At 37.5% G+C, this 13835-nt stretch overlaps 1 protein-coding gene across 3 annotated transcripts in view; it reads left to right on the forward strand.

The window, feature by feature from the left end:
- Nucleotides 1-13835, forward strand: part of FBXL13 (F-box and leucine rich repeat protein 13) — a 177235-nt gene that overhangs the window by 41832 nt on the left and 121568 nt on the right. For all 3 annotated transcript variants that reach the window (XM_037889206.2, XM_043552013.1, XM_043552008.1), the window contains 2 exons: nt 2780-2875; nt 12118-12250. In XM_037889206.2, the coding sequence (XP_037745134.1) occupies nt 2780-2875; nt 12118-12250 (229 nt within the window). The remainder of the gene's footprint in view (nt 1-2779; nt 2876-12117; nt 12251-13835) is intronic.

Genomic DNA, 13835 nt, shown 5'->3' on the forward strand with positions numbered 1-13835 from the left:
TGACTGGTTTACGTTCCTCAATTTGAAGGATGCCCATTTTCATATGGTGTACAGGAGATTTCCACATTTTACGGTGGGCCCAGAGCATTTTCAATACAAAGTGCTCCCTGTCAGCCTCTCGATGGCCCTGGGGGTTTTTATGAGCGTATTGTCCATGATAGCAGCATACCTCTGCAGACATGGCAGCCCCATATTTCTCTACCTAGATGATTGGATGGTAGTATCAGGAAGTACAAGCATTGTTCACCTCCTCACTTGACCTATTTCATGCGTTGGGACTTCAGGTAAATTCAGAAAAGTTCACTTTAACTCACACACAAATTATGGAATTTATTGGAGTGAATCTGAACTCAATGAAGGTAAGAGCTTACTTACATTGAAACAGGTTCCTTGCAATGAGTGACCTTATCACCCAGGTTTGACTCAGCCCTCAGGTGATGACCTGGTACTGCTAGGTCATACGGCCACATGTACCTGCATAACCCATTTGCAAGGCTTCACTTGCAGTGCCTGCAAGCCTAGTTGTGTAAGGTCTACTCTCCAAGCAGGCACTCTCAGGACAAATGGGTCTTGCTTCCCTAGAATGTCCTGACATCACTTATCTGTTGGGAGTAAGAGAGAAAGTTTATGTAGGGGTTCTTACCATGCCCGCATCACCTACAAAGACAATCATAACGTAAGAATGGCCATACTGAGTCAGACCAACAGTCCATCTAACCCAGTGTCCTGTCTTCTGACAATGGCCAGTGCCAGATGTTTCAGAGGTAGTGAACAGAACAGGGCAATTTATTAAGGTGCCACTGGATTCCTTGTTGTTTTTTGTGGATACAGACTAACACGGCTACCCCCTGATACATATAAGTACTGCCCTGAATAGGGGATAGACTTAAGTACATGCTTAAGTGTTTTCCTGAATTGAAGCTTGATAGATCTGGCTCTAAGTGGACTGTGGGCAAACTTGGTGGGCTGGGAAGATCCATGCCTGCAGTCTATGGTTTACTAATGATGGTCTCAGATACAGAACTGCTTGTCTGGGTTTCTTTGTTTGCTCTTTTGAAATGTTACCTCTTTAGGCTTTTAGATTCTCCTAGATGCTGACCACTTTCAACTCCCATTTTAACATCAATGGGAGTTGGAAGTGCTCAGGATCAGGCCCTTAATACAATAGGATTTGATTTCTAACCTTTTAAATTCAAGGGATTATAAAGAATTAATTGAAAAACTGCTATAAAGGTAATTCAAAGCAGGATTCAAGGAGTTGACTTTATCAATGAAGCCCTTAATGGTTTGGACCAGGGTTACCTGAGGGATCACCTCTTTCTCCATGATTTACTGCTACTGTAAAGATCAGCAGAGGGGCTCAAGCAGGAGTTCCCTCAGTATTCAACAGAGTGAAAGTCACGTCTAAATCTGAGACAAGTAGCAGAGACTCTAGGAACACACGAAGACCAATAATAGTGACCACACACACATTCATAAGTACATCTAGTCTGTTTTACAAGTTTTATTAATCACAAGCAAGATTATGATTACCTAAGCGCACATAAATCCTACAAATACCAATGCACAAGTTATAAATATAGTCATACTCACATTCTCAAAAATATTCTTCGTTCCTGATGGATTCCTCACCTATTGATCATCAATAAAGGGATGATTCCTGTTGGGGTTTTGCCCCTAGGCATTCCATTTTACCCAACCAGAGAGCCCTCTTTTATTTTGTGATTCTGACTACACTTATCTTCATGCACATATGCAGAATGTTATCGACCCTCTTTTCCCTTATCTGTATTTCCAGACCTCATGAATATTGGGGTGCTCCATTTTTCATAGGTTGGTTGTAGTTCCTCTTGTACTTCTCAGCATTTATGCACAACATATAGCCAGTGGTCAGGACAGACAGCAAATGAATAAATAGATGATAAAATAAACTAATTTGCTACAGTGGGTGCCTAGCAATGGATTTTAAAATCCATCAAAGGAAAAAAGCTCTCTATTGATCTGGGAAATGTAATGAATCCATCTATGTATATATGGAATCTTTTAAAGTTTTCAGTTGTAGTATGTCATTTCATATTTAAAAATAGAATATGCGAGGGCTGAAATATATATTCAGTTTAATCACATCTCCCTTATGTTCTAGGAGAAGTAACTAACTGCAGGCAGAGGACAAGCTGCTTCTTGAAAGATTATTCTAAGTTGCTACTCCCAAAATGTTAGTGGAGATGTAATTTTTGGGAAGCAATAATGTAAGAGGGATGTGGAAAAGAAAATTCACAATTATCTCTACGATACAGATTGCGACCAAATCACTGAGCTTGTGGAGCCTACTAACACAGCGCATCAAGCAATATCAGGCTCTTTACAGAGATCTGTGGGGTAAATTTCATAGCAAACTTTGCCCTAGCTGACCTAGTCCTGTGAAAGGTGCTACAGACAAGGAGATCTGATATCCTCATTCCTGTGACTCCTTTAAAAATCTTCCTCTCATGACTCTGTTAGCTGAGAGAACTGATCCCTTGATTGCTATATCAGGCATTTGATCATAAGTGGGTGTATAATGCCTTATCTGACATCACATGGCTCTAGAGGGTAAAGCAGATCCTACTTCAGCATAACATACTTCAGTCATATAAAATAGCTGACAGAAGCATTTTAAGTCTGTTGTTTTGGGTTTGTGAATGTATTTTGTCTTTTTTTTTTTTTTTTTTTTTTTAAGTCTAGTGGTATTTATTAAGCAATAGTTTCTATTTTCATACATTCTGTTTTTCTATCCTAGATCTTCCATTATATCAACTTAATTGATCTGGCAAGATGTGCTCAAGTTAGCCGAACCTGGATGTTGCTAACACAGGCTAGTTCAATATGGACTGATGTAAGTAAGACTACTTGCAACTATGACATAATAAGAGGTTTAATGTTTTACTTCAACTTTATTTTTTTTTTAAAAAAAAAGGATAAACCAAGCCAGTAGGTTACTTTTTAAAAAGTTATAAGGACTTGGGGTGAAATCCTAATGCCACTGAAGTAAATGGCAAAATTCCTTTTAATTTCAATGTACCCAGGATTTCACCTCTCTTTTCTCAATTATATAAATATAAATTAGGAGTAACTCCAGTGAAATCAATTGTTACATCACTGTAAAACTGGTATAAGTGAAAGGAGAATCACACTATGTATATATTTACAACTTGAATTCATAGTAGGTATACAAATATCAGATCCTTATACTTTCTTGTACAATTTGTATTCATGCCGTGAGTTTGTCTGAATTTCTTACATTCAAGACATGATCTATACACTTGTCATTTTAAAATCGGCAATAGTCTACTACTGTCTAGTTTTCTTAAATCATACTTATTATATTTCGATAAACACTGAAATCCAAAATAATAATCCAGAAACTGAAGGCTGAAATCCAAATAATAAAATATATCAAGTATGTTACTATCATAACTAAAAGAATAGTCAAGTTATGAACATGATGCACAGTGTGTTTGTTTTGTTGTTGTTGAAAATTAGATGAAAATTACAATTTAAAGTTTTGCTTGTCTGCCACTAGAACACTGACAGTAATAACAGAAACTCTGAAGTCTGATTTCATTATTCTTCAGTAAAAACACCACTTACTCCATTCTGGAAACTGTAAAATAGAGAATTTGTAATAAACTCTAAAGTCACATGTACTGTGTCTCAAAATTCTGAACCTTCTGGTTATTTCAGGAACATCAGGTTATTTATTTCAAAGAGTATTCAGTGTCATTGTCTGTCTGAAAAAATACATACATGGGGTTAATATGTTTGTAATGTGTATACTTCATTTTGTCTAATTGTTAGCAAACTATCAAAGTTAAGAAACAATCATCATTAGCATCTCTTCTTTCTGTAAGATAAGTACTGTAGGAAGAATTTTAGTGAAGCTGTATCTTAGTATCAGAAACATTAGGAGGTATCACTGATTACTGCTCTTATGTCCAGAAGCAAGCACTTCCGTAGTAGTGGAAACATTCAAGAAAATTTCACTGAGGTTATTATTCCACTTAAGAGAACTAGACTTGCTTTTTGTGAAACTTAAAGATAGCTACAAGAACATTTATGTTATGCAACAAGAACACATTTTACTGTGACCAGAGTATTTTGAATTTCTTATGGGAGTTCAGGTCTAGTGTATAGAGTAGGGGACTTTTTTGGGTGGCACTTAGCTCCATGTGTTTTCACAAAATGTTGTACTTGTTCCTTTAGGAGTCACAACTTACCGAACTCCCTGCAATAGACATGTGGAATGAAGGGTTCAAAGTACATGTTGCCTCTCCATTTCTCTCTTCCTTGTGTAGGCTTTTCCCCTTTTCACGATTGGCCAATCAATTTAAGTAGCATCAGTAGTAAAGGCTGCGATAGTACTCATCACCATGCATTTTGACAGGTTTCCACACCCCTTTAGGGCTTATGTCCCACCTTCCCACCCTGTTTCCATTGGCGCCGAAGTTTCGCACTATCGGTCACTTTGAAAAAAATTTTGTGCATGTTTGAATGGGGGAAGTGTTGTGTTTAAAGTTTGGGTAAGGCTTATTGAAAAAAGGTGACTGTGTAAGGAGAGCTGTTAAAGGGCAGGTTTAAAGAAAAGAGAGATGATATGCTATAAAAGAATAGAAAATGTGATACATTGAGAGAAAAAGGTTGAAAGACTAGAGAGAGAAGTTTAGGGTTGATGAAAAGGAAAGTTTGGGTAAGGCTTATTGAAAAAAGGTGACTGAGTAATAACAGCTGTTGTTAACGGGCAGGTTATTAAAGAAAAGAGAGGCTGGTAAAGGTATGCTATAAAAGAATAGAAAATGTGATACACTGAAAGATTAGAGTGAGAGATGTTTGGGTAAGGTTATTGGAAGTGATTGAGTAAGGAGATCTGTTATTAAAGAATAGAGTGTTTGTTACTGAACACATAGAGAGCAAAACATCCTACCCCACCGATTGTTGGTAGTGAAACGATAGCTGTTCTGGGCAGCGCTCCTGGGAGCTAGCCCCTCCTTTTGATGGACCAGTCAGAGGTTGTTTTACAGCTAGGTCACAGAATGCACTTGTTGAACCAATCCTGTAGTCCCAAGATTTAGAGAGTATCTTTACCTTACTTTAAAAGCTATAAAAACAGGATTAAGAAGGAAATTTAGGAAGCACATGATAAAAAAGTGAATAAAAAAAGCAAACTTTAATTATCAGACCGTTTAAATAGAAGCTCCTCCTTACTTAGAGAGGGAGGATGCATGATACTCTTAGCCAATAGCCGTGATGCCTGCATTTAGCTCTAGGGGCAGAAGTGGTGGACAAAGTGACAGAGGCCGAGGACCCAAACAGTGTTTTAAATAAAATCATCAAACCAACAGATGAATGTTTAATGCAAAATGTTGAACGCCTTGTTCGTTCAGCAAATTACAAAATCTTGCTACAAAAAACACACTAACAGTTAGAGCATGTTTTGGGAACTAAACAGGGTGTGTTGTAAAATAAAATGTCAGTTGAAAATAACTGTGTAAAGCGTGTTTTTATGGAGTTCAAGGGGTGTGGGGGTTTGTCAAAAGGTCAATAGGTTGCCCCCGTAGTATACATGCAGTTAGATTACAAAAAGAAAAGGAGTACTTGTGGCACCTTAGACTAGCCAATTTATTTGCGCATAAGCTTTCATGAGCTACAGCTCACTTCATCGCTCACGAAAGCTTATGCTCAAATAAATTGGTTAGTCTCTAAGGTGCCACAAGTACTCCTTTTCTTTTTGCGAATACAGACCAACACAGCTGTTACTCTGAAACCAGTTAGATTACAGTTTGTCAACAACAACAAGAAGTATATGAGCGGCCTGTTCCTCTAACAAAGGCCCACCCACCTCACCTAGCCCTGGCACTTCTGCATGAGGGTTATAGGCTCCCTATGGACCATTGCAAAGCAGCCCCAGAACCCCTCTTAAATCATATCATCTTCCACTTTGGCTGTACCTTTTCATTTTCCACCCCAGGCCCTCTGCATTAGGAATTAATCATAGCCTCTCTGATTTCAACAATGTCTCAGGTCTCTTGTCTACTGCTTCATATTATTTAATGATGTACATCCTCTAGGGTTACAGTTTGCATAAGTGTTTTTACAAAAATATATTCTCTAGGGGCTTAGACAAAATAACAATCAACAAAATTGTAATTGTTGCTTTGCAGGCACTGCTACAAAGTATCTTTACGTTTTTTGTTGTTGTTAATATTTCTAGTAGGCCGTAGGATGGGGGAGATAATACCTCATAAAGTGGAAAAGTGCTTCTGAATGACAAACGCTTGCCCATGCTGAAGCATAACAACTAACACAGAATGGCTGCCTACAAAACAGTTTCACTAAAAGAGTTATCAACATGCCCCCTAAAACTCAGGACCGCTTTCTTACCTCCATGGTCTGATCTCTGTGGCTTTTTTTTAAAATTTGTTTGTCCTTGGTTTAGGTTTTAAAAAAACAATAGAAAAGAAGGGGAGGGGGGCTTCAGATAGGCTATCTCTAAGCTTCATGCAGTCACAAAGCGACGGTTTTTGTCTTTTACAATCAGTAAATGGAATAAAATACTTGTTAAAACTTTCACAAAAGTATCTTTCAATGCAGTCTCACCATTTGTTAAAACTTTAGCAGCATTTAAAAAGCTAGGAAAAAAGTCTGTGTAAAAATGTTTAAATAAAGGGATCTGTCTTCATATAGGTTTGTCTTTTAAAGTGTTTATTCCTTTACAAAACTTAATATAACTGTCACTTGTATTTGTTAAGAAGCAGCCTTCTTATCTCTGATCCACTGGTTTACAGAGGCTGTTTTTGCTAACAGCTGCAAAAGCATGCTGTTTCAAACTGTCCTTACTAAAAAAAAATGACCGGTGCTAGTCTAAAACATAGGGGGAAAACATTTTTATCGCTATACGTTACTTTTATAACAGGTTTTCTGTGGTTTTTTAACCCTGGATTGTTTCTGCAGACTCACATGGTGTTGAAACACCTATCCCAAGGGGGTTAAATGAAAAATTGTCTTCAGATGACCCCTTTGAAAAAACAAGGCTGTCTTTTCTAATCCACTACCTGTTATAAGTTGTTCTCACTAAAAGCATTGGGGAAAAACTTTCTTAGTCAAGGTTTAGGCCCTGGGATGCTTTTTTTTTTTTTTTTTTTTTTATTGGAACACCCCTGTAAGTAAAGGGATGTCTTTAGGTGGGTTTTTCTTTTAAAGTGTTAGAAAAGAGGGGATTTTAGGCATTACTTTACAAATAAACACATTTTTTAAATTGTTTATAGTGTGTGCCGGTCACCTTTTGTTACAGGGTACTGTTTGTTTCGATGAGAGCAGAGCAAGCGGCCTTTTTTAGAGGCGGGGGGGGGGGGGGAGGAATCCGGAGCTACATTCTTTAATGGTTAAAAAGTTTTTATTTTATATAGTAAGCTTATTTACAGTTAAAGTTACTGTTCTTTTTAGTACAAGTCTTTGGTATCATTTTGTTTTAAAAGCAGGCCTTGGGCTTTCTTATTTCTGATCACAATGGCTTCTTTTTTCACATTGTTCTTACTGACCATGTTAGTCTAAAACTTTTTATGTTTTTAATTCCTGAACTGTTTCTGCAGGCTTACCTTTTATTAAAACACTTATGCCAATGGGACTAAATAAAAGGAGTGTATCTTTTCAAGGGTTTATTCCTTTACAAGACTTTCACCTCTCTTTTTGTTAAAAAGGGGGGGGGGGGAAAAAGTAAGCTTCTCTCTGATCCAGGAGTTAACAGAATAAGGGAAATATAAACTGTTACTAGAAACCTGGTGTAATTCTGCCTGCTCTATTTTATTGAAACACCCCTGTAAATAAAAGGCTGTGTCTTTTCACGTCAATATAAAGAAGAGCTTTATTCCATTACAAAGCTTAGTGTAACTAGTGTTTGTTTAAAGCAGGTAAAAAAAGCAGCCTTCTTTCTAATCGCAGCTATCAGCTGAAAAAGCCTGTTTTATATTGGGCTTACTAAAAAAAATAATCAGTGCTAGCCTAAAACCTAGAAGAAAAAACTTTTTAAAAATTTGTTTGTTACTAAAAGCTTATGGTTTTAACTTTTATGAAAACCCCCTTCTAAAAAGCTACATGGTGGGTAAAATGCTGGGGGTCTGTTTCTTTAGATAAGAATAAGGCAGTTAAAAGGGGAGGAGGTGTTGGACCTATAAAATCGGTTCAGGAAAATAAACTCTAACACCGTTGTAGAACAACCTCTGATTGGCCCAATCCAAAGGTGGGAATAACAAGTCTGAAAGTTTCTGACTAAACTTTCTGTGTAGTTGCCTCATTTTACAGAAAGGCAGGCAAGGTAAAAATCTCTCTTGGTCTTCAATTCAACCATGTGCTCTCTTTCCTCTGTTCTTTCTTTTAACCTACCCTCTTACTGAATGCTTTTTTATTCACTTTTTTTATCATGTGCTTACTAAACAGGCTCTGCAGCCGTGTGCTCTCTATTTTCCCCCTTTTCTTGCCCTGTTTTTAGGAAAGGTAAAGATCTTTCTCTCTCCAATTCAGCCATGTGCTCTCTATTTTTCCTGTTACTGAATGCTTTTTTATTCACTTTTTTTATGTGCTTACTAAATTCCCTTTTCTTGCCCTCTTTTTTTTTAACCTTTTTTCTTAACCTATCCTGTTACTGAATGTTTTTTATTCACCTTTTTTATCATGTGCTTACTAAATTTTCTTTTTAAACCTAGCTTTTAATGTTTTTAAGCCAGTTTTTGGCCATGTGCTTACTCAACAGGTTTTGCCTTAGTTTTTAATATTGTTTAATGCTTTAATTCACTTTTTTATCATGTGCTTCCTAAATTTCCTTCTTAATTCTGTTTTTATAGCTTTTAATGTAAGGTAAAGATCCTCTCTAAATTTTGAGGCTACAGGATTGGTTCAACAAGCACATTCTGTGACCTAGCTGTAAAACAGCCTCTGATTGGTCCACCAAGAGGAGGGGCTAGCTCCCAGGAGCGCTGTCCAGAACAGCTATCGTTTCACTACCAACAGTCGGTGGGGTAGGATGTTGTGCTCTGCATGTGTTCAGTAACATAAACACTCTATTCTTTAATAACAGATCTCCTTACTCAATCACTTCCAATAACCTTACCCAAACATCTCACTCTAATCTTTCAGTGTATCACATTTTCTATTCTTTTATAGCATACCTTTACCAGCCTCTTTTCTTTAATAACCTTCCCTTTAACAACAGCTCTCCTTACACACACCTTTTTTCAATAAACCTTACCCAAACTTTAAACTGCTCTCAATGTATCCAAACACACTTCCCCCATTCAAACACGCACAAAATTTTTTTCAAAATGGCCGACGGCACCAAACTTTGGCACCAATGGAAACGGGGTGGGAATGCAGGACATAAGCCCTAAAGGGGAGTGGAAACCTGTCAAAAATGCATGGCGATGAGTACTATCGAGGCCTTTATTACTGGCATCCTATGGTGGAAATGTGGGCACACATTGTGAATAAGAACCTAAGTTAGCCAGTTACACAGGTCCTGCTGTGATAGAAGAAAGAAGACTCATCTTACCAATATGTTCAGTGGAGGAGGAGGATGCCCATCTAGGGCAGAAGCAAGGATTCTCTAGAGAAAAGGAGAATTAGGGTTTACATGACAACAGGAGGAGTGGCTTACATCTACACCACCTTTGACTGGGCTGCAGAGGCAAGCTGTCTCCAAGATGTACGTGGCAAGACCACTTCAGCAGCATCTAGCAGTAAGAGGGTCATGTCCTCTGGGAGTGGTGGCAACACTATCACAGGAAGCAATGCCAGGCCAATGATAGCCATTGCACATAATCCAGTTTTCAATATAGCCTTGGTTGTCTCATGCAAAGCTTATATGTGTGGGCGAGGAGAGTCCAAGGGGGTAGTTTCTGGGAACCCCTTTGATGTGGTTTACCTGTTAACGTTTGTTTAATGTTCAGTTTTTTATTTTGGTATGGTTAATACTTTCATAAATTGAAAAGGAACAAAATATGTAGCTGGTCTTGAGCCTGTGGCCTTGTCTGCATTAGACTTAAAATTTCCCACTGTTGTATCTCCACTGGTGGAAACAATAGTCAGACATGCTGCGGACATAGCACAAATGGCTGATGGAGTTTTAGTCACCATGTTGTCTGGACCTGCCTTGACCAGGGGTAGGTAGATGACATGGCAGGTAAATTGCAGAAAGCTAGTCTATATGCTAGTGCTCCTTATGTAACTACCACTGGTGGAACTGCACTGGTGGAAGCAACAGTGGAAAATTTTTTAACCTTTTCATTTTAATGCATTTAAAATGTTACAATAAAGAGATTTCTGTAGCTTTGCAGTCTTCAAAAATGGTGGAAGTGTGAAGATTTTTAGAGCACTCCCTGGTAAAATAGTGGCTAGAATAGGCTTTGTCAACTTTGTGTTTTTTTTTTTTTTGTTGTTGTTTTTTTTTTTTTAAAAAAAAGCCCTAACTGGAAGAAGAGCCTCCAGTACATGAACATACTGCTCCAGGTAGGAGTATAGTCAAATGTGGAGATCTCCAAAAGAAGATGTTTGTTTTTAACTGCCCATCAAATTTGAAGAAATCTGTTATCACTTTATTAATTGTGCTGTTAGCCTAAATTGTTTAATGAGTTGACAGGGTCTACACTGGTTGTGAACCCCTTTTGTTGGGAGTCCCTTCTCCATCTCAAATATAGTTTATAGCAATACATGTGTTTCAAATCAAGGCTGGATGCTTTTCTTGAAGATGTTCTTTAACACAAGTTATTGGGCTCCATACAGGAATAAGTGGATGAAATTCTGTGGCCTGTGTTATGCAGAAGGTCACACTAAATGATCTTATGGCTCCTTCTGAGTTTGAAGTCTATGAAATGATATATTTACTACATGTGTTACAATACTTTTGCACTGATGCTGTATTGCACATTTCATCCATACATTAAAAAAGTCTCTCAAAACCCCTGTAAGGTGGTAGCATTTACCTTTATACTGATGCACAGAAAAATTAAGTGACTTGAGCATGATTGCTTAGGGTGAAATCCTGCTCTTAATGAAGTTAGTGGCAAAACTTCAGTTGACTTCAGTGTAGGAATCACCAGGCCCTCCATGAGAATCCCAATCTTGTGCTCTAATGACTGACCTACTTTCACCCTCCTTCTGAATTAAAATAATGGTGATTGCTCTTCATAATGATTGAAGTAGAGCACATATGGCATAAAATGGATAGATTTAGTACAGTGGATGTACCCTTTTAAAGGTGACCTCCGAAGAAAAGATACGTTTGTGATCTTTCTTGTTTTTTATGAAGAACAAGTTTAAAGAAGGCTTGCATGTTCATTTTTTATCTTAAAAAAAGAGGGATTTTTAGATGGGGTGTTTTGTGTTTTTTTGTTTGTTTGTTTGTTTTTTTGTTAGAGATATCAGGTCTTGACTTTCCCATGTTTGCTAGAAAACTTCTTAGTCAGACTGTTTTTGAAACTATTTTTTTTAACACCTATTTAACTCAGTTTTAACTCTGCAGGGAATGGGAGGGAAGGAAGATTAAAGATTCATCCATGCTTAGTTCTTTAGCTTAACTTGGGTCCAGGTCCCTAATCATTCAGCAAAAGAGGGAAGACAAAACTTTATATTCCTGATATATCTAAGGTTAAAAATCTTAAAATCCATTTACAATAATTTAGATAAATTAGATCTTTAGGTCTTTAGATAACATAAAGGAAAAATCAAAAATGGAAAAAGCCAATAGTGTGTGGTTGTTTTTTTGTTTTTTTTGTTTTGTTTTTTTTCTTTGTTGGTCACTTATGTATGTGTCCTCCCTGTGGATTGGTCAGTATGCCAGCCTGTGCATAATAAAGCTTAGGCCTCAATCCTGCAAACACTTATGCGCATTTTTAACTTCATGCATGTGAGTATTCTTAATAGGTAGTCTAGTACAGTTTGTATGTAAAGATGAGAATGTGTTTCAGCATTTGCATGGTCAAAGTCTTAGATTGTACAGCAAATTTCTAACACTTAGTACTTTTTAATAATTTTGTCTATTTTGTTTGTATAACATCTTTGATACCTGATATCTGAATTGTTGAATTTCTTTAGATTGATTTTTCTTCAGTAAAGCACAAGATGCAGGACAAAACAGTAATAAATATTCTGAAGAAATGGCGTCCTTATGTGGTACGTTTGAATCTTCGTGGTTGTTCTCTTCACTGGCCAAGCTTTAAAAGTATTAGTAAGTATTTTAATATTTCTCTCTTCTTTTCCCTCTCTTGCATCTGATAAAAGAAAAAGATGCCTCACTCTGTTATTAGGTTTTTTTCTCTGCTTTGCAGCATATGAGCTTCCCTACAACTACAGCCATGGCAAAGCAGAATGAATATGGGATCAGTAGGCTCCTTTAAATTGCTTTTCTCCACTACTCCCAGTTTCTAGGCACTGTAATAGCCTTATAGCTTAGCAGTACTAGAGTTGTATAGAATAACTTTTTTATTATGTTTGAGATACTGTGAGTATAGTCTGACAAATGAGGCTGGAATGCAAACTTGTGCTTAAATGTACATGCCAGAACCAACTGCACTGAGGTAATTAAAACAAAACTCAGATGTACACAATACTATGATGTATTATCATTTAAAGTTGAAGTCACAATATTCAATGTCTGGGAAATCCTGATTTGTAGCATCAAACCGTTAAAAATGGAGGCAGGGAGCACACTAATGAAGACTTGTCCAGTTTTTTTATGTTTAGGACACTGTAAGGAAAATTATAACCGTGCACGCCTGCCAGTAATGCAAAATAAAACCGTAACTTCCTTCAAATGTTTCTTGCAATGGTGCTCTTTAGTGCCACAGTGCAGGGCAACTGCACCTGCATTCCCCCTCACGGCCCACCAAGATACTTAAACTTAATTCAGTAAAGTCTTCCAAGGATAAGCAGGAAACTGCCATATCTGTTACATATAGAAACCCACAAAAGACCATGAAAACAATGTTCTGAGTCTAAGGTGGGCTTCAGTTAGTTTTTGTTCTGCTGAATGGATTTTGAAAAATTGAATCTGGCCATGTATAATATTGCTAACTGCAAAAGTGCAAAAATCATGAGTGACCCTCAAAAATCATAATGATAAAAGTATAACATTTTGTTTCTTGGTCTTTCTTTTGATTTTTGAATTCCCCCTGCCCACCTCCAATGTCTGTATGACACTTAGTTGCCATCTTTCAAATTTATAGTGAGTGAGGTAATTTAGGCCTCAGTTGCAGGAGCTCCTTCTGGGGGACCAAAATGAAATTGAGCACACAGTCCCCACCTGGACTGAGGAGCTTCAGTTAGGAAAGTGGAAATTGAATGTGCTTTTGTCTACTGTGAAGAGCTAGAAATCAGGACTGTGTAGTGAATGAAGCTGTTGTCCGTAGCACCATGGTCTCATTTGTTGAGGAATTTGGAAGGTGTGTAATCAGTTAAGGAGGGGATTACAGAAAGAGAAAGGATGATCTTTTGTTTAAGGAAGTTGAATGTCAGGCTGGAAAACGGATTCTATTTCTTCCTCTGCATCAGAGTTCCTGTGAGATGCTAGGCAAGTTGCTTAAACCAGTACTTTCAGTGATGGCCACTAATTGTATATTCTTCTGATTTGCAGAAGTGCTGAGCACTCACAACTGCAATGGAAGTCACCTGGAGCTACTCTTTAAAGTGCTAGGTACTCTGAAAAATGAGGCCTAGGTGACTTGAGTTGGACACCCAAAATTAGTGGACATTTTTTGACAATTTGGGCTTTAATCAGCTCCACATCTGTAAAACAGGGATAAAAATGCCACCTA

Source organism: Chelonia mydas, chromosome 1, assembly GCF_015237465.2.
Source record: "Chelonia mydas isolate rCheMyd1 chromosome 1, rCheMyd1.pri.v2, whole genome shotgun sequence".
NCBI classification, from domain to species: Eukaryota; Metazoa; Chordata; order Testudines; family Cheloniidae; genus Chelonia; species Chelonia mydas.